Source organism: Physeter macrocephalus, chromosome 10 (genome assembly GCF_002837175.3).
Source record: "Physeter macrocephalus isolate SW-GA chromosome 10, ASM283717v5, whole genome shotgun sequence".
NCBI classification, from domain to species: Eukaryota; Metazoa; Chordata; class Mammalia; order Artiodactyla; family Physeteridae; genus Physeter; species Physeter macrocephalus.
The window spans coordinates 86,064,971-86,086,761 of NC_041223.1; the positions used below are offsets into that span (position 1 = coordinate 86,064,971).

Consider the following 21,791-nt stretch of genomic DNA (forward strand, 5'->3'; position numbering starts at 1 on the left):
GGATCCCCCGTGCCGCGGAGCGGCTGGGCCCGTGAGCCGTGGCCGCTGGGCCTGCGCGTCCGGAGCCTGTGCTCCGCAGCGGGAGAGGCCACAATAGTGAGAGGCCCGTGTACCGCAAAAAAAAAAAAAAAAAATCCAAGTAAATAAAAACGTGTTGCAGACTGACCTATGCCTGGTAAATAGGACATCCATTTGGAAGCAACCAGTTTGAAATGACCTATTGAAATAAACAACAGCTGAAACATCAGCTCGTCTGTCTGTGCAGGATGCTTCATATCAACACAAATGTGGTGAAGTGGAAAGAGCAGAGAACTTGGCTGTCAGGAGACTAGGTGTCAGTCCTGTGACTGGCGCTAGCCAGCGGTGTGATCTCATCAAGCCACTTAACTACTGTTGTACCTCAGTGCTCTCACCTGAATTGTGAGGGAGAAGAAAAGTTGTTCCCTAAGGACCTTTCCCAAGTTATAATTTAATAATCTCAAAATGATGCCCCAGAGAATTGTGCTTCACGCTCCCACACCTGTCTCTTGTAAGCCACAGCCATCCTTTTTTTTTTCGGCTGTGCTGCATGGCATGTGGGATCTTGGTTCCCCGACCAGGGAACCTGTGCCCCCTAAAGTGGAAACGCGGAGTCTTAACCACTGGACAACCAGGGAGGTCGCCATGACCATCCTTGAGATCACTTTTCAGAAATGTCTGAAACTCAGCGACGTCTGCTTTGTTTCCAGCCTTGAAAGTGAGCCCTCTCCTTCTTGAACCAACACCCACGAACCCAGAGAGGGCACAGATGCAAACTACAATCTCCCAGGCTTGGCCCAGACCTGCTTTTCCTTTGCCCCTGTCCCCACCCCACCAGAATTTTGACTCTGACCCAAACCCACATGTTGGTACCCCTTCCAGTAACCGCCCCCCCCGCACAAGGTCATTGTGAAAATAAAATGAAATTTTATACGAAGTGTGGAACCGCTCTCTCCTGTTTTCTCCCACCTACTTTGACTAAGCTCATTCTCTATGTCTTACCATTGCTTTGGCCTCTGGTGGGAATTCCCTGTCCTCAGCTAGTGTGCAGACAACTAGCTGCTCCTCTTCTTCACGGGAAAGAGGCTGCCCAGCTAGAGACCACATTTCCCAGCCTCCCTTGCAGCAAGCTGTGGCCACGTGACCAGTTCCCACCAATGGAATATGAGTGTAAGAGATGTGGGCAACTTTGGCATCACTTGCTTAGGAAATCGCTTGCCCTGGGCTTCCTCTCTTTCTCCTTCTCACAGTGGAAACAGGGATGTACTAGTGACCCAGCTTTGGGTGCATGAGTGAGGAAACACCCTTGGGGTTGGCAGAGTTATAAGATGAAGGGATTGTGAGTCCCTGGATGACGTCATAGAGCAGAGCTGTCCCACCCACCCAGTGAAAGAGAAATACACTTGTACTCTATTTAAGTTACTGTATTCTTTTTTTTTTTTTTTGCGGTACGCAGGCCTCTCACTGCTGTGGCCTCTCCCGTTGCGGAGCACAGGCTCCGGACGTGCAGGCTCAGCGGCCATGGCTCACGGGCCCAGCCGCTCTGCGGCACGTGGGATCCTCCCGGACCGGGGCACGAACCCGCGTCCCCTGCATCGGCAGGCGGACTCTCAACCACTGCGCCACCAGGGAAGCCCAAGTTACTGTATTCTTGATCTTTTCATTATGCCAGCCCAGCATGTACCCTAGTTAATACAGCTGGGTTCGGTGCCCTGGGAACCTGTTCCTTGAGATTGTCCCAATATCTACTCACCTCATTTGGGGGAGGGTGGAAGAGCACAAAGTCTTACTTTAAAGTTCACCTGAAGCATTGGTGTTTATGTGGTTTTAATTTGCATAATGATTTAACTTATATGAAGCTTACAAATATTTTTCCTCTTATTTTCAGAAATTCTGTAATCTTTGTGCTATGCATTGTGTACTTCAATTTCATTAGCCATGACTGTGTAGCGGTTCATAGTTCAGCAGTTTTCACTGTGTATGTATTTCTACAAGAGTACATGTGAGTTTGAGGGGTGTTTCATAAATTAGGGTTATATGCCACCATGATTGTCTTCTCACTTTCTTTGTTAGGGCTTGGGATGCTAAGCCATTTAGTCAGTTTTTTTTTTTTTTTTTAGTTTTATGAGAATTTAAGGGGAACTAAAAGAAAAAGAAATCTTACACTTGAACTCTCAGCCTCATTTGTGCTGGACTTTTCTAGCCTTGAACGCTTTAGTCAGATGGCTGGAAAACAGCATGTGGCATTATAACTTCGGATAAGTCTGCTCATATTGTTTATAAATTCCAAGTTCAGTCCGTGAGTGGCTATGTATTATTCCTGGGAAAACTAAATCGGGAGGAACTATAATGAAAAGGTCTTAAAAATAAGTTTGTTCCCGGGAAGCTGGGCGGCAGTGGCCCATTGGATCTGAATCCATTTCAACGCTCTAGCTGAATGCCGTCGGCAACAGCTATCTCAGAGGCTTGTCTCTTCCACCTTGCATTGCTCAAGACACCCAGGGATTATATTATAAAATAACAGCAAAAAAAAAGAAAGGAGACACACAGACAGCTGTATGTGGTGTCCACTCACCAGCTGTGTGAATCGCTGCTCCAGAGCTTGGTACTCCAGCGAGCTCTTGTTGAACAGGTCAGTGGAGAAGGGCACGTTGGCCACACGCAGACTGAAGAACACCACCAGCTCTCGGCCCCTGGTGGCGACGGTCATGGCGCTGGTGGTGATGTACTGCAAAGCTGGGCCAGGAGTGATGTTCTCCAAGAAGTGATCCAGGGTGGAAACATACCCACTGAACCCCAGTACCTCAGAGGATGCGCGAGTGCTGGCGAGATCCATTCCGTCTAAGTCTCCGACTGTATCTTGACTGCTAATACTTAACCTGCTGTCTTCTGAAGATGCAGGTGAATGTGAAATTTCCTGAGCCAATTGGCTGATGGCAGAATAATCATCAGTGGGGATGGTTAGCCGTGGGATTAGTACTGTCTGGTCAAGGGAAATTATGTCTGTGGCACTTTGATCAGTCTGAGAAAAGATGCTCGATGCAGTAAAAAAAGGTAGAGTTTCTGATAGGGAGGTAGAGGCCACAGCAGGTGGAGACCAAGAACTGTCCATGGAGGAAGCTCCTGAGACCAATTCATTATGTCCAAGCATCCCCGCAAAGAATAGAAAGCAAAAAAGAAAATCCAAAGTTAAAATTAATGTTGGAAAAATAGCATTTGACTATCTTAATGTCATATTTTATTTTATTTATTTTTAAATTTCTTCGATTTTATTCCAGTTTTATTGAGATATAATTGACATACCTCACTGCATAAATTTAAGATGTACAGCATGTTTTGACTTACTTATGTAGTGAAATAATTACCATATTTAGTATCATATTTTAAAAAGCAAATTGGTGGTAATTCCCTGGCGGTCCAGTGGTTAGGACCCTGTGCTTTCACTGCTGAGGGCACGGGTTCAATCCCTGGTCAGGGAACGAAGATCCCGCAAGCCACGTGGCGCAGCCAAAAAACAAAAAAGACAAATTGGTACAGAAAGGGCAGGCAGCCCTGTGTCCACACCTAGGGAGACAGAGGGTGGGTCTCTATAACCATTTTATTCAGGCCCAAGACTTCTGGACATGCGAGACTAAAAGAGCACCGATTGCCTAGAATTACAGGAATTACTGCCCAGTGAGACACAGCACATCTAGGGAACAGGTGGTAAAAAAGGACTAGGTCAGCAGGTGGTGGCACACCGCAGATGGCTTTGGGGTAGACTTGGATCCCACATCCCCATCTGGACCTCCCAGACAATTAGCTGTGCTCTTTTGGCCCGGAGTTTTATTCACCTTCCAATCATGCAAACCTGAATTTTATGTACTTGGATTTTTGGGGGGATCTCAGTTATCACATTTTGGTAGTTTCATCAATTAAAATTTAAATTATGCTTTTCCAAAATTGGATAATCTGACTGAATAACTTGCCTATTTGCAAAATGATATGGAGAGCGAGAAGATGTGGGTTACACATATAATTTGAACTTTGTATTGGCCATACAACTAAATATTGGGTAATATTTAAAGGTTTTGTTCATTCCTACATGATTATACCTTGATAATACCACCATTTTGCATTGCTTTCTTGAGTAAGTACATATTGAACTACTGAAGTCCATTCCTTTTTTTGGTGCAAAATTAAAATCAATAAGTATTTATGAACTAAGAAAGTGGTTATATGAAGCTTTCAGATAAAGATATTGGTGGGTTATTAAAATACTCCAATAAACCTAAATCCAGAGCCAGATAGATAATATTTAAGGCATTAGGTAGATCAAAACAGGGAGCTTTCTGTGAATACTTCGGTGGCATTTTGGCAAATATGTGGGAAAGCTGTGTTAAAGTCCAAATGCTAAGCATGATGAATGGACTGTCTGGATGCAGATATAATCTTAGGACTCTCAGTCAGCTAATATACTAGAGTGCAATCACCCAAACTGAAAATCCAAGTGATAAACAGTTCTGAAAGGTAGAATCATATTACTTTTATTAGTTTCTTAAAATAAAACCTGTCTGTGGAGAATTTAACCAGATTTCAGAGAAGCACCCCCTTTTCTTCCACCTGGGGAGGATGCTTGGGTGTGTTTACCCATAATTCACTCAACTATCAGAAATGATGTTTTGTAACATCCAAGATCTTTCTAGATATACACTCGTAGTTTTATTCAAATCTCTATTGCCATGGACTGAATATTTGCATTCTCCCAAAATTTATATGTTGAAATCCTCATCTCCAGTGTGACAGTATTTGCAGGTAGGGTCTTTGGGAGGTAATTAGGTCAGGAGGGTGGAGCCCTCATAAATGGGATTAGTGCCTTTATAAGTAAAAAGAGATATAAGAGAGATGATCTCTCTCTCTCTCTCTGCCATGTGAGGATATAGAAAACAGGCATCTGTGTGCTAACCAGAAAAAGGCCTTCACCAGGAACTGAATCAGCCAGCAATTTGACCTTGGACTTCCCAGCCTCCACAACTGTGAGGAAGAAATTTCTGTCATTGAAGCCACCCAGTCTATGATGTTCTGTTATAGCAGCCCAAGCTGACTAAGACATCCTTGGAAAGATCTGGGATAAGTAAATTGAAGGCTTCAAGTACTAGCAGTGGTTTGATTTGACTTTGTGCTGGGGGGAAATGCATTTGAATCTGAGCTCCTCAGCGCTCTTCCAGATGGTCAGGGTCGGGGACGAAGCACAATGACAGGTGTCTTCTTTCTGCTCCGGGCCAGCATCTCATTACTCATACCTTTCTCAGTACAGAGATTTTAGTCAGATTAAAACAGTCTGTTGCACTATGTCATCAACTAGCAAACAAGAATTTCTATCTCTTAACCTCTGTGGCATCTTTTTTTAAAACAAATTTTTAATTTTTGGCTGTGTCGGGTCTTAGTTGCAGCACGCGGGATCTCTCGTTGAGGCTCGCGAGCTCAGTAGTTGTGGTGCGTGGGCTTAGTTGCCCCGCAGCGTGGGGGGGGCACTTACCTCCCCGACCAGGGACTGAACCTGTGTCCCCTGCGTTGGAAGGCAGATTCTTTACCACTGGACCACCAGGGAATTCCCTGTGACATCTTCACATTAATCATTCACATTCACAATAAACCCAACCAAGTTATTTCACTGATAGAACCGTTGGCTATTTAAATGTACATTGTTAGATAAAATACAGGATTCCCACTGGAACATACTTATACTAAAACATTATTTGTTGTTTATCTGAAATTCGAATTTAACTGGTTATCTTGTATTTTTCTTTGCTGAATCTAGCAGCCCTATTTAAGTGTGATTTTAACAGACCCCTCACAGTCTCTCAGCTTGATATTGAAACTACTAAGGCTATAGTAAATTCTTTTGACACAAAATATCATCCAGACATTACCACCACTTATAAATGTATTTAAAATAATTATTCATCAGACTCTTATGCAAAAGACATGCCAGCAACAAAGGCCATCCTAACCCTAAGTTTTTACACTGCAACGGAGAAAGCAAGCACGAAAAGCCAAGGCCATTTATTTCATCATGAGGTATGCAAAACAGACTCAAAATAACTTAGAGAAATGCAAATCAAAACTACAGTCAGGTATCACCTCACACTGGTCAGAATGGCCATCATCAAAAAGTCTACAAACAATAAATGCTGGAGAGGGTGTGGAGAAAAGGAAACCCTCCTCCACTGTTGGTGGGAATGTAAATTGGTACAACCATTACGGAGAATAGTATGGAGATTCCTTAAAAAACTAAACATAGAACTACCATATGACCCAGCAATCCCACTACTGGGCATATATCCGGAGAAAACCATAATTTGCAAAGACACATGCACCCCAATGTTCTCTGCAGCACTATTCACAATAGCCAAGACATGGAAGCAACCTAAATGTCCATCAACAGAGGAATGGTTAAAGAAGATGTGGTACATGTATACAATGGAATATTACTCAGCCATAAAAAGAAGGAAATAACGTCATTTGCAGTAACATGGATGGACCTAGAGATTGTCATATTGAATGAAGTGAAATCAGTCAGAGAAAGACAAATACATATGATATTGCTTATATGTGGAATCTAAAAAAATGGTACAAATGAACTTATCTACAAAACAGAATAGAGTTACAGATATAGAAAACAAACCTGGTTACCGGACGTAAGGTAGGGGAGGGATAAATTGGGAGATTGGGATTGACATATCCATACTATCATAAATAAAATAGATAGCTACTGTATAGCACAGGGAACTCTACTCAGTACTCTCTAATGCCCTATATGGGAAAAGAATCTAAAAAAGAGTGGATGTATGTATATGTATAACTGATTCACTTTGCTGTACACCTGAAACTAACACATTGTAAATCAACTCTACTTCAATAAATATTTTTTAAAAAAGTGAATGTAGTTAGTTTGTGTCAGAAGAAATTGTGAAAGACTGTGATATGGGTGTAAAAGATTACTGGGTGTCTTTTCAAAGGAATTAATGAGCATCAGTGGGCAGATTGTGGGAGGTCATCTAATTTTAGAGAGTTTTGTGCTCTTCATTGTCTTTGGGCTATTTTTTTTTTTTTTTTTTTTTTTTTTGTGGTACGCGGGCCTCTCACTGTTGTGGCCTCTCCCGTTGCGGAGCACAGGCTCCGGACGCGCAGGCGCAGCGGCCACGGCTCACGGGCCCAGCCGCTCCGCGGCATGTGGGATCTTCCCGGACCGGGGCACGAACCCGGTTCCCCTGCATCGGCAGGCGGACTCTCAACCACTGCGCCACCAGGGAAGCCCTGGGCTATTTTACAGCTCCACAAGCTATAGGGAACTAAAGGTAATGCAATAACTGTAGTCCACAGAGATGCGAGTGAAGTTTGTCTGATGGGGAGGCCATTGATTTCCCCCCTCTGGAAGAGATGATTCCAAACATTATATTTTACTGCTGGGTAGATTTTGACCAGTTTTGCGTCAATTTGCAAATTTGTGCCAGCATTCTTGACTGCCTATATCAGGGGTTGGCAAACTTTTCCTGAGAAGGGCCAAATAGTAAATATTGATGAGCTGTATAGCTCATCTGGTCTCTATTGCAACCACCCAGCTATGCTATTGTAGCTCTAAAATAGCCATAGCAAGTCAAGGGGCTTGACTGTGTTCCACTAAAACTTATTTATCGGTGCTGAAATTGAATTTCATGTTATTTTCACACGTCGTAAAACATTATAATTCTTCTGATTTTTTTCAGCCATTTAGAGATGTAAAAACCATACTTAACTTGCAGGCTGTTGGGAAACCAGTGGTGGGCTGGGTTTGGCCCACAGGGCTTTCAGTTGTTGATCCCTGGCTTATATTTTGCCTGTCTTTGAATTTTCTCTCTTGAATCAATTGTAACACCTTATTTGCTCCCTCATTAACGAATGAGTTAAATAAAATCTTTGACACATGTTCATATTATATTTGAACGAGAGTCATGATTTTACCCCTTTAGAGAATTATTCTTTACCATTTGCCAAAGGCAATTAATGGAATTCAATTGAGGTATTTGGAGACCATGAATCAAAAGGCTGAGAGACTGTGTCCTGAGTGACTATTAGAATCCTGGCAAGTTTTCAGAACTGTATCAATATCTGGGCCTTTCTGCAAAGGAACTGAGTTTGATAATTAGATCCTCAGCAGAGGGCCCTGCATTGGTATGTTTGAAAAGCTTTCTAGGTGATTCTTACATGTAGTCAGGATGGAGAACTGGTACATTTGAGGAAGTGGCATTTAAAAAAATTACTTGATATAGCAAAGGCAAGTTGTTACTTTAAGATATACAGCATACAATAAATGACAGCTAGAACTCCTGTGATATTAATAGTGTATAATATTCTTTTTGTTTAAAGTATAATAGAAAGATCCAATTATATGGAACAGAAGATTATAAAATTATGGATTGATTTAATTAATCTCTTAAGGTTTTTCTAACTGTTTGGAAATTGGCAAATTAAAATTATTGCCAAAGGCTCAAACATTAATTTTAATTATTGAAACCTCACTTCATTCCATAAGGAATTCAAGGAAGACTAAAGACTTAAAAGCAACCTGTGAAGTGTTGTGATTTTCCACCCCATCTTACAGTGTTCTTAGTTTTTCGGATAGGAAAACTTGGAGAGTCTTTTTTTAAGCAGGAACTCTAAATTTTCCAAATCTCCAAGTTTTGAGTGACTTCATGGTGTACTCACTAGTGATGGCTTAGCTCTGAAATACCAAGTAATTTTATACTTATCTGACTTTTTATACCTTGCAAAGTATTTCTACATATTTTATGCAAAATGGTCCTCAAAGGTTTTAATAAATATTATAAAAGTTAATTACACTGCATAAAATGTGTAATTTATTTTCCATATGAAACCAAAACACTTCCCATTTTTTGATTCAACATCAGTTACTCAAATACTCACTAAATACAAGCTCTCTCTGGCCATTTGTCTTGGTTCTCCCTCCTCCTCTTTGTGTGTCGTTGGAGTCTGTTTCCTGACTCTCTGACATTCACAGGCAGTTGCACCTTGCGGGCTGCAGTCAAGATTATGCACTTTGGTGTTTTCTCCATCTTTCCTTTCAGTGAGTCCCAATATACTCTTTCATTGCTGGCATATTTTGCTATTGCTTTCTTTTCTCTATGCTCATTCTTTATTTCATTTATGTCTATTAACCCCCTTTGAGATAGGCAAGGTAGGCATTGTTATCTCACTTAATGATAAAGATTCCGAGAAAACTTCAAGTCCTACTCGAAATTAACTTATGACAGGCTCAACACTGAAGTTCAATTATCCTAACGTATCCATTTTATTTCCACCGACCCCCCCCACCCCCAAAGTTGTTGATGTTTTCCTCTCTGCCGGGGCTTCATTCTTTCATTTGTGTAGGCATGCTTGCATTCATTCAATAAAAAATACTCAGTATCTACCAAGTGCTAGGTACTTGCATGGCACTGGGGCAGCAGCAATGAACAAGATAAATACGTTCACTGCCTCAGTGCTTATAGCAGTTGAAAATATGGCAATAGCTCCAACTTACTGAGCATCTCCTATCTATGTATGTTCTTGTATCTAAAGGTCACATCCAAGTGAGAAGGTGCTATCACCTCCACTGTGCAGATAAAGAAACTGAGGCGTAGACAGATGAATAAGTTCCTAACAGAATCAGTGATGGATATGCCACCTACAGATTAGCGCTTGCCATCTACCTTTGCAAGGATCAAGCCGTTGCGGCCGCTGACCTTCAGCACCCCCTGAAAGGAGTTCAGGGTGGAGATCAGGAATGAGGCCCTCTGTGCTCTGGGAAAAACTGGCAGAACAGGCCTTCAGAGAGTTAGATATTTTCAGGAGATGATTTTATGAGCCCAGTTCTTGCATCTCCTCCTATCTAGAAAACCACTAAAATCCTTCATGGTGACGTCTGCTCCTCGCGACTAGCAGGAAGCTTCTGCGAAAAATATGTGCTCAATTGCACGTACTCCGCCTTCATCAAAATCACATATGTACTGTCCTTCCCCCCTACCCCTTTGGAGCAGCTTCTCAGAGCTGTCTGAGGTGCTGTCTCCTGGGCTGTAGCCCTCATTTTGCACCAAATAAAAGCTCACAGCTCTCACGTTGTGCAGGAACAACCAGTAGGAAAAACAAGGTGCTGGATCTAAAATATATCGTGAGGAGTTGGAGAGAAAAGGGCTGGGAGTGGGGCCACCCAGTGGAGAACAATCACCCCGCCAATCAGGGGTTCGCGGGTTTACTGACACCTGATTGATATAAAACAAAAGCTCAGCTTTTTACTTTTCAGTAACGAATCTCTAAACTGCTTAAATCTTATTTTCTTACTTTTCTTAGTTTAACTGTCTTCGAGTGCTGGGACAGGCAGGGCTACTGACAATGCTGTCCACCACCCCTTCCCATTTTGGTTAGGGGAGTCCAGAAGCTGAGGTTTGAGTAATCATTAAGCAAGGAGTCCAGAGAGACAGACCTTCTTTCAGTGAAAACACAGGCTTTAGAAATTTCAAGTTAAGGAAAATTACATCAGCTACATTTGAATAATTGTGAGTCTGACAATTTAGCCACATTCTTGTTTATATTGCTCATAAAACTTCACAATCAAAGAGTAATTGTATTTATTAGCAGTACACTTTTTCTCAGGAGAGCAGCTCACCCTGTTCAACCCCAGGCCTTGAGGCTCGTGCTGAACGTAATGCGCCGAATGGAAAAACGGGAAGACTGAGGAGTCAGAGCACTTGCGAGGGGCAAAAGCAGCTTGAATGAAGCATGAGAAATGAGACTTGGATTCCACAGGGTATTGGGGGATTAGCTACTCAAGGTGCCACCTGAAGAAGGGGTCTTACCAAACTCGCGTGTTGCAAGCAAGATTGTTCAGACACAATCACACACCTAGGGAATGGTGAACTTTGAAAAAGATGTACCACAGAATTAGCAAATTTGAAGGAGAAATTGAGCTTATGAGTACTAAAAAGGGGACAAACTATTAGATCTGTATCAAAGGTTAACTCACCCTGTTTCAATATTATATATCAAACCTTAAGAAACATTTTTTCCTTAAAAATTTAAGCATGAGTATCAAGGTATTGTGAATAAAAAATGTTGCCTGCCATATCCGTGAGCAAAGGATGTTGCAGCCATCAAGCCATCACGTTACAGCTGCCCTGACGGTGAGCCCTGAGGGAACTCAGGGTGGAGGCAGGATGTCCCCCCCATCTAGCAGTCAGCTGCTGCAGGCACCCCGACGACGGTGCACCCTGAGAGGACTCAGGGTGAGAAAGCACAGGATGCTGGCCCCAGATGGCTGAGGTGCATATCAAAGGAATGATTTCAGAGAGCCCAGACTCTTGTATCTTCCCATACACAGAAAAATGCGAAATTCCCTAACTTCAGATGTCTGGTTTTCCTTAATTAACAGTAATCTTAGGCTTCCCTGGTGGCGCAGTGGTTAAGAATCCACCTGCCAATGCAGGGGACACCGGTTCAAGCCCTGGTCCGGGAAGATCCCACATGCCGCGGAGCAACTAAGCCCATGGGCCACAACTACTGAGCCTGCGCTCTAGAGCCCGCGAGCCACAACTACTGAGCCCGCACGCCTAGAACCCGTGCTCCACAACAAGAGAAGCCACCGCAATGAGAAGCCCGCGCAACGCAACGAAGAGCAGCCCCCGCTCGCCGCAACTAGAGAAAGCCCGTGCACAGCAACAGAGACCCAACGCAGCCAAAAATAAATAAATAAATTAATTAATTAAAAAAAAAACAGTAGTCTTTTGATGTTCCTACTACCTGGTTTTTGTTGCAAAAACTCCTATGTATCCTGGCTCCCCCTTCACCCGACACTTGCCTCTTTAGAGCAGTCCCTCAGAGCTATCCGGGACGCTGTGTCCCGGGCTTAAGTCCTCAGTTTTGTCCTCCGAATAAAACATAACTCTTATCTTCTAGGCTGTGCATTTTCCTTACGTCGACAGTTTATGAGGAAGAGAAAACAATATGTGCAAAGGCACAGAAGTGGAAGGGAGCAGGACACCCAGAAGATGGGGAGTGAGAACAGCATGACTTGGATGCAACTGGATGTGAGTGCAGAGAGAGGATAGGGCCTTGGAGTGACCTTCAGGTTTCCAGCTCCCGCGCTTTCATTGATGTTGTCTGTAGTCACTGAGACAGGGAATACGGGGGTGGGGGAGGTAGCCTCAGTGCTTCTTATTTACGGTCTAAAATGGAGAGGAGAAGAGCTCTTCTGTGCATCTATGGTAAAGTTTATCAATCAATTACTTCAATACAAAGGCAAGAAAGAGCTTTGAAAATGTTAACTGGAGCCCAGTGTAAGTTACAGCTATTCCTGTGGAACAGGGCTCCCAGCAGCACCTGAGCTCCTGGGCTTTTGTTAGAAATGCAAATTTGCCCCATTTCACACACACTGAATCAGAAGTTCTGGGGGAAGGGCCCAGCAATCTGTGTTTTAACAAGCCCTCCAGGGATTCTGATTCACGGAAAAGTTTCAGAACACTGGAGGAGGAAAGCTTCCACGATTTATTACGGAAAATGTACAATGACCGAAGCACAGTGACGCAGCCCAGCCTGGGTGTGCCCCTGAGGAGGATGTAAAACAGCATTGTTCTCCTTCCCTCAGTCCTTGGAGTCCCTACTTCCTCCACAGGTGCCCCTTTATTGTATTGTAGTTTAGTGGTAAAGACTTAGGTCAAGAAGAGGTACATGGACATTTATGTTTAATACCAAGATCTGTGTAGTGCCCCCAAAGGGAACTCTTCTTTAGAATGTTTATTAGAGACAGGGAAATTCAACTTTAGACAGTAGCTTTGTACTCTGAAGAGTAAGAAATCCATAATACGATCACATTGAAGTCCCTTCAGAAGCGTTCCTCCATTTGACATTTAAAATGCTTTTTATGTCCATGAATGTCATTTTGGGAAAAAATTGACATTTTCTGCCATATATCTATGGAGCTTGTTAAAGAGCAAATACATGTCAAAAAGTGTGTTTGAATTTCCAGGATGTTGTTAATTTAAGCTGGTTAACATCTTTCTTTGCTTACTTCTTAATGGAATATAAATTCCCCTTACGAAGAAAGCCGGTATGATAGTTTTTAGTGGTTTTTGCCAAGTTACGGTTGCAGAAGATATTTGTATCTCAGCCACTTAAAACCATCACTTCCTGCCTCAATGCATTCTGTAAGTTGGTTTTGTAAATATGTATTTTGAAGATATTACTAGAGAACATCCCATTTTGTCAGCTAGAGGGAATCATTATGTGCAAAGGAGAGAAGAATGCAAGAGACTGGTTCTAAATTTCTGTTTTTAAAAGGTAGTTCAGAAGCAAGAACTTTTGGGGGGATAAGTTAATAGTTCCAGTTAGAGCTATTTTAAACTCAAATTTCTAAGCATTATTCATCCTCAGGTGATCTACAAAGAGCACTTAAACTGCCTTAAGTGCGTTAGGTGCCTGGTTAATTTCATGCCCTTGGTATTGACAATTTTACCTAAAATACGATATTTCATCTGCTTTTATTTTACAATGGGTTTTGAACAATTTGCAAGATTTATTAAGAGTAATGAACTGTATTTGAAGAAATCATAGCCTAATCATATACTAACGTTAAATAATAAAAATTCAACCCCATAGGACATTGTAGGTGGTGGGGTGAGAGGAAGATTTATAGCATCCTGCAGAGGTTGAATGCATAGGGTATGTGAACATTAAGAAGAGAATCTGAATAATTCAGGCAACAGTTTATTACTTATTATCTGAATTAAGAAAATACATTCAAACTCTCCTCACCCGCAGCGAGGAATGCCTGAATCATTGATATCTTTCTGAGAAAATCATCTCTTTCTACCTTTAATTTAACATTTAACTATGGTTTGAAGATAAAGTGTTACATTGATGAGGTTCACATTTTGCATCTATGACCCTGCATCAACCTTGGCACTTGTATGTGGATCAACCTGCTGCCACCAAAAGAAAGGCTGGGAGCATCCCTTTATTTAAAATCCAGCGACATCATCATTACCATTAACACCCATCCATCTTCCATCACCCACCCCTCCATGCCTTTATCCATCCATTCATCTAGAGAGTGCCCCTGGAGAGGAAAACAAGATAATGGTAAGAGTTGGTGTCAAAAGATGGAGTGAGATTGCTTCAATTCAAGGGCAGCTGAGATGGGTAACTACATCAGGAAGATGTCAGTAGCAATGAGAACTATCCCAGGGGGTTATGCTGTGTATTACTTTATAGAAGCTGATGGGTTTGGTTACACAAGGAGATATTGCTCTGGGAAAATAAGCAGTTCTGCTGCAATTTAAAAATTACTTAATACAAACAGAAACAGACTCACAGACTTCGAAAACAAACGGGAAATGTTGGGGTGGGGGGAGGGATAAATCAGGAGCTTGGGATGAACAGATACACACTACTGTATACAAAATAGATAATTAACAAGGACCTACGGTACAGCACAGGGAACTCTACTCAGTATTCTGTAATAACCTAAATGGGAAAAGAATCTGAAAAAGAATGGATATATGTATATGTATAACTGAACCACTTTACTGTACACCTGAAACTAACACTACATTGTAAATCAAATATACCCCAATCTAAAAAAATTAGATTAAAAGAAAAAAAATATCACTTAATACATAGGGAGACAGCCTCCTGTTTTTAATTAAGTGCAAATAATAAGGGGACAGTTTTGAAAGGCAATGACACGTGTATTCCCACAATCCTGGAAATAAAGCGATTGGATAGCAAGACCTCTTGGTTGGGTGCGGATAAGCAATGTTTCGCGATGTTATTACAAGTGCCATATTGCTACTCGATGATGGCACCCCTTACGATCTGGAGTCTGAACTGATTCCTCAGTAATTCCTTGCCCGTCCCTCAGTTCTGTTTCAGGGACGTGGGGGTGGGATGCTGAACCCTGTAGGTAGCATTTCAAAGACATCTGCACCATCTGGTTTCTGGCTGGGTTTGGCCAGTGAGGGCATCGGCAGGCAGGGGTAGGGAAAGGTGGGACTATTTCTCCTCCTCCCTGTGTGCCCCAGGTCACTGCTCTGGCAACTCTCTCTCTCTTCTGGGTCTCCACCTCCCCCTCATAGGTGCTCCCCCTGGAGAGGTGCTCCAGGATTCCAGCTTCCCTCAGGTGAGCTGGCCTCTGGATCCCAGTAATACCACCTCCAACTTTTGTTTCTCTGGCCTGGGGTGCGCTTGAGGTAGAAACACTTGCTCTTCTTAATCTGTGGGCAGCCTCTCTCTCCTGTTTGGCTTCTCAGCTCCTCTGCCACCTAACACATTCCTTGCATTAAATTCTCTTTCTTGTAAATAATAGTTTGAACCATTATGTACTGCTCATGTTTGACTGTTTTGACTTATAAAAATGGTAACCTAATGCCTGAAGTAGTTTCTGGTTTTTTGTTTTTTGGTTAAATTCTGACTGTTACAGGTCAACTAAGGAAGGAATCCTTCCCACCAAAAAGGGACTTTAAAATGCTGGCCCTGGCAGAGGGGATGCAGTGGGCAGAGAGCACAGAGGCCCAGGACACAGCACTGGGATGGGGAAGAGGCAGAAGGTGGCAGAAACACCAGCATTTTCCAGGTGGGACCAAAGCAGAGACGATAATCCTACATAGACTGGCTGGGTCATTAGGGAAGAAAAGTAGAAAGTTGATTCCGGAACCCTTCTGAAAAGTATTTATATTTCAATGAATGCATGGAAAAATTAATACATTTCTCATCCAAAATAATGCTTTAGTGATTTACAACAACCCCTTTGCCATCCTTATAAATACCTACCCCTGCCTGTACTGTTTATGTTGGCTGTTATCTGGACTATTGCAACCCTACTACTCCATGATCTGGCACCAGGCTGCTGGGTAAGGCTTGGAGAGCATTTCTGCTCATAGAACACAACCTTAGCAAGGCTTAGTTCTGTTGGCATTGAGCCTATTGGGTCCTGAGGCAAAAGGAAAAATGTGCGTCCCTTTATACACTTAGCAAAATATCCCCCCATGGTTTGGACCCAATAGAAAAAGTTAGCAAAGGCACTAGAAAAAAAACCAGAAACCAAAACCAAATCATAACTCTGTGTTACGAAGCCTCACATTATCCAGTCCTTTGCACTGATGTCAACCCTCATAAAGCTGCCTGAAGGGGGAGACCAGGGCTGTGGAGATTGGAAAGGAGTGTCCCTGTCATACGGTAATGCAGGGCTGTAAAACAAGCAACAGCTACCTTCCTTTAAAATTTTGATATTTTTTTCCTCCTGAGTTTTTGCATTAATTTTGATTTTTTGAAATCTTACATTTCAATATTATCTTGATGACTGAGTTTGTTGGGTTGCCCTTAAATCTGTGCCTCACTCACTACACCTTAAACCTGGCCCTGCTGGGGTGCTACCTGTCACACATGCACAGAGGGTGTGCTGAGATTCGGCTGAGAGGAAGGAAGAAGAAAGAGAAAAGGGCCAGGCTGTCTATGCAGGAATTCGTGAAAGGAGGATGCTATGGAACTGAGAGAAAATATCTCAAAGTGGACTTGCGGTCTTAAGAATTATTATGGTAAGGTCTGAGGAAAAAAAGCAAGGTCCACTGAATCCTGGGCAAATTGGCTTTGAATTGGTGGTGAGGCCCTTGAAGACACAGATCCAAATGGGAATCAACATAAAGATACTTTACTGTAGATCATGGGTTTGCCAAGAAAACTTGAAATTGGGAAAATGGCCTTAGAGTAGAAAAGAATGACACCTGTAATATAACTTGTCCTGATCAAGCATAGTAGATATCAATAAAGAGGACTGAAAGATACCATTTCAGGGTTATGGCTATAAACTGCATAACATGTCAAAGTGGATCTCTGGCCCAGCCTGTGCTTCATAAGAGGAAATGTTTTCAATGAGGAGAGAAAAGGAGACTGCCCCGGGGAGAAATGAATTGAGAAATTCATTAATTTGGGTATGCAGGCTGCCAACTTAAAAAACAAACACGAAACAAACAGAACAAGCCTACAAACCAACAAAGCCTCAGATGAGTCTCGTGAAAACAGGAGGGGTTTCCTCTTTCCTATACGATGAAGCAATGAATTAAATTGCTCCAGAAATGAGCCTTCTAATGTAGTATTTGGTCTCAGGGACGTTTTCTCAAAGTCGTTTCTTTTTCTTGTTTAGCCAGGAATTAAGGGCACCCATCAACCAGTCATGCAAAGTGGCAGCTTCCATTTTCCAGAGTGAATATTAAGGCAGCTGGGGCCCAGTACTGCAGTGTTCGTTTCCTCTTTTTCTTTGCTTACGCTTAACTTCCTCCTCGCCTCGGGAGAAGCTTCCCCGGGAGGAGCGCTGGTGAAAGGGTTCACCTGGGGGGAAGCAGAGCAGAGCCCTCAGTGAGAGCCTCCCACAGGTCTTCCCCCACCCTTCACCCCCCCAGGAGGATGCGGAGGTCCCCTTTCTGGATTTCGGTCTGACATTAAAGCCTCGCTGAGTGTTCTCACTCTCATTTGCCGGGGCAGTCATCCAACACGTTCAGCTCCTTAGAACCGTGCGGGAATCATGAGGAAAGTTTGTAAGAAAGTTAGCAAATTGCGGGTACACAGCCCAGTAGCAGCGTGGCTTTGTCCAACTTACAAGGCGACTCTGCATCCTTGAATCAGTTCAACTTTTCTTCTTTCCTGAGTGAATAGGTGCTCCTTTCCACCCCTGGGCCTTGATCAGCAGTTACTCTTTTATTTTTTATTTTATTTATTTATTTATTTATTTTGTGGTACGCGGGCCTCTCACTGCTGTGGCCTCTCCCGCTGCGGAGCACAGGCTCCGGACGCGCGGGCTCAGCGGCCACGGCTCACGGGCCCAGCCGCTCCGCGGCACGTGGGATCTTCCCGGACCGGGGCGCGAACCCGCGTCCCCTGCATCGGCAGGCGGACTCTCAACCACTGCGCCACCAGGGAAGCCCAGCAGTTACTCTTTTAAATTGGTTCTCTTGGGAACCATCTGGTCCAGAAGCAGCCCCAGCTCCCTTTCCAGAAGGAAGAAGCCCGTGCCCCCCAGCACTGATGCGACCCCCCGTCTTGCCCAACACCTCTCGCCACTGTTCTATTTCCAAGGTCTCTATCGTCGTGCAGCTTCTCTTTGGCCGCTCTCCAGATCCCATGGTTAAAACCAATATTTCCCACAATTAAAAGCCCCTTTAAGCTATTTTGGTTGTATTCTGTCTATCTCATTTTCCTTCTTCTGGCCTCCCTTCTCCTCTCTACTGCCCAGTTCTCCCACCTGTAATATTTCTTACTCTGTTTCTTTTTCTTCTTCTTCTTTTTTTTTTTCTTTGCGAGGCATGTGGGATCTTAGTTCCCTGACCAGAGACCAAACCCATGCCCCCTCCAGTGGAAGCACGGAGTCTTAACCACGGGACCACCAGGGAAGTCACACTTGCTCTGTTTCTTGCATATTTCTTCTCAGTTTCCTGTCCAACTACCTCTACTTAAATTTCTTATACAAAAGATACAGCAAAAAGTGGTGTACCTCATTTATGTAGTACCCTGAGTCACTCCAGCTTTCAAAGTTGAAGAAATTTACTGGAAGATCATTCAAGAATGTTACAAATAAACAGATGAAGGGCCTGACTAAAATGATTGCAAACCCCCATGGAGAGACTCAAATCAATGGGGAGTTGGTCATCCTGCAGAATGAAGGTTTGGATAGAGAATCTAAAGAGATACATTTTCCTAAATTCTAAACATGCTCATTCAAAGCAAATAAACAAATACAAATAGAGGTATTCATTTACCTGTCTTCAAATGCTTTCATTTGTTCCATCTATAAACGAAGTTTGGTAAGTTTTGTAAATGCTGTCTTTGGATGACATTTTGTGAACATTTTATTTAAATTCTGTGGATTAGCACTTGTTTCAACATTCCAAATAGAATAAAGCTAATACACGTGCTCTGGCAAGGATTTTACCTAACTTGACAATACAGAGAACTTGCCACGAAGCATGGGAGAGTTGTTATTTTTCCATCTCATTCATTGCCAAGCAAAAAAAAAAAAATAGAGATAGAAGAAATTGAAAATCCTTCTTATCTTTTGCTTTACTCAGTGGTCCAAAGACATTAAATTTTCTCTGAGATTATAGAATCTAAAGACAAAGTTCCCATTTTCCCGACATTTACATTTTTAAGGTCAGATGAATGACGTGACCTGTCTCTTTGAGCAGAAGTGTGTGACAATGACTGGTTTGCTCAGTTGCCTGTGCAGACTTCCTTCTAGAAACTGACCACTGCATGCAACTTGTTATTTCCTGATACCTTTAGGAATGCAGTTTCATCTTCTTAAAACTTAAAAATTAAAGGAATTCATGGGAGTTTCTATCCATGGAAATGGATAGAATTCCCTTGTAAATGCTCTTGTTATTTCTACCTTAAGGACTGCTAAAATGTCACTTTCTCTCAATGCAAGAGTTGCTTCTTTGATTACAATGCTGATCGTATTGTAAACTCCCGAGTCTTCACAGCTGGACCCAAGGTGACATTCCTTCCCCACAGTCTCAGAGGTGACCTTGTCAGGTCCTGGTTGCTCACTGGCCTCAGACCATTTGCACAACTGGTGCCTTATACTCTCTGTAAAAATGGGCAAAAGAGAGTCAGAAATATTTGCCTTCCCACCCTAATTGTGATGTTACCTCGTGTGGGTCAAGATAAGGGGACACGAGACAGCAATCCTGTAGCTATGAATACACCATGCCCCAGTCGCTCGAGAAGTGATACAGGTGGGAACGGGTGTCTATGGGATCGGCTAGATGTCACTTTGACTGCCTCGCCCATGTCACTCTGGTGCTTCTCTCTCCGTGGCTTTCTTCTGCACAATGTTCTGTCTACTGTGTATTTCCTGCCCCCTTTTCTACCATGGGCTCCTTCCAACTCCACAGATACTGACCACCTATTATCACTGATGACAAACACACCTTCACATTATGACTAAGGGCGTTCCATCAGGCAACCCTGCTTTCTCTCTGCACCAGATGAATTGTCCAATTATGACCCGATTCTGCCCATTCTAGTCCTGGCTTTGCACCTTTTCCTGCTGACCTAATGTATAAAGCACTCTCTGTTTTTTACCTACTATGCTGAGCTCATTCAAGACATACTATTATGGTTAATTTTATGTTCGTTAGGCCATGATACTCAGATATTTGGTCAAACATTATTCTAGCTGCTTCTGTGAAAGTATTTTTTAGATGAAAATAACACTTAAATCCGTTGACCTTGTGTAAAACAAATTACCTTCTATAGTGTGGGAGGGCCTCATCAGTTGAAGGCCTCAATTAAAAAAAAAAGAAGCCTGACCTCCCCAGAGAAAATGGAAATTCTGTCAGCAGACTCCTCCCTGGGTCTCTGGCCTACCAGCCTACCTTGCAGATTTTGAACTTGCTAGCCTTCACAGTTGCATGGGTCAAGTCCTTAAAATCATTATGTTGACCTATTTATGTGGCACAGTTTTCTGTATTTATCAACCTCTTCTTTTCTCCTCACTGTAAAATACTCGACAGATCAATCAAAAGCATTGCTAATAATGGATACTTATCAATCTTCCTCATTATGTAAATATGAACCAACAAAAATGGGTGAAAGTGACCATGTCAAGGGTCTGAGAACAAGCTAAGGCTGGCATCTCCTGGAATGTGCTCACTGGTCGTATGACCATAAAGTGGCAACAGGAAGACAATATTTGGACATCGGGGAGTGTGACCCAGACCAGCTCACTTGCATATAGTACAGACACTGCAGACACATAGATCACCACCACCCCCTATTGAGCCCATAACAGTCGCTGATCATTAATCAGGCCAAGCTTTCTTGCCGAAGCCATTCATGGCTTCAGAATTCTTCATAATGGTTTTACCTCTTAACTACCACTCAGATCAGTTCATTTTTGTCCAACTCCCCTTCTATCACCCAAGTCTAGGCCATCAACCTTTCCAGCATGGATTGCTGTTAACACTCTTCTAACTGATTGCTTGCTTTTGCCCACCTCCAGCCAATTCCTCACAATGCAGTCAGAAGATCTATTTAAACTCAGATTTGCTGTGTCATTCCCAAGCTTAAGACCCTTTCAATGTTCTTAACAGGGATCATAAAACTCGATGTTTCTGTTCATTAAAATGTTGAAAAGAGATTAAAGGGACCACTACTCTGCATAAAAAATTGGATCATAACTTGAGGACGGAATTGGGAAGAGCTGGAAAAAGGGTGGTCGTGAAGGAGAGGTTTGAGAGAATGAGGGCTGAATAGCACTGCAGCAGGGAGAGGGCATCAGATCAGTTCAACTGGGGGCAGAAAGTCAGAAAACACATTTTCTTGGGAATTGCCACAATTTGGGGCAGGGCATTGAATTTCCCAAATATAAAATTTGGAGGACAATACTCTCTCAGCTTTGATCCAATGTGAGAGCTGGAAGGCCTTCACTTTTCAGTTTTCTCTGGGCATTGGGAAGATGGTATCTAGGGATGGAGCGTAATTGCAAGCCCCTGTTGAATGGCCGTCCCTTCCTTCTTTGAGATGAGATTTTCCCCATGGACCTCTGAACTATTTTTTTTTTAAATTTTATTAATTAATTAATTTATTTATTTTTGGCTGTGTTGGGTCTTCGTTTCTGTGCGAGGGCTTTCTCTAGTTGCAGCGAGTGGGGGCTACTCTTCGTTGCAGTGTGTGGGCTTCTCATTGCAGTGTCTTCTCTTGTTGTGGAG

General features: G+C 42.8%; 1 protein-coding gene across 1 annotated transcript in view; it reads right to left on the reverse strand.

The window, feature by feature from the left end:
• Positions 1 to 21,791, reverse strand: part of IMPG1 (interphotoreceptor matrix proteoglycan 1) — a 96,326-nt gene that overhangs the window by 25,802 nt on the left and 48,733 nt on the right. The window contains exon 14 of the mRNA XM_028494727.2: positions 2,594 to 3,122. Within this exon, the coding sequence (XP_028350528.1) occupies positions 2,594 to 3,122 (529 nt within the window). The remainder of the gene's footprint in view (positions 1 to 2,593; positions 3,123 to 21,791) is intronic.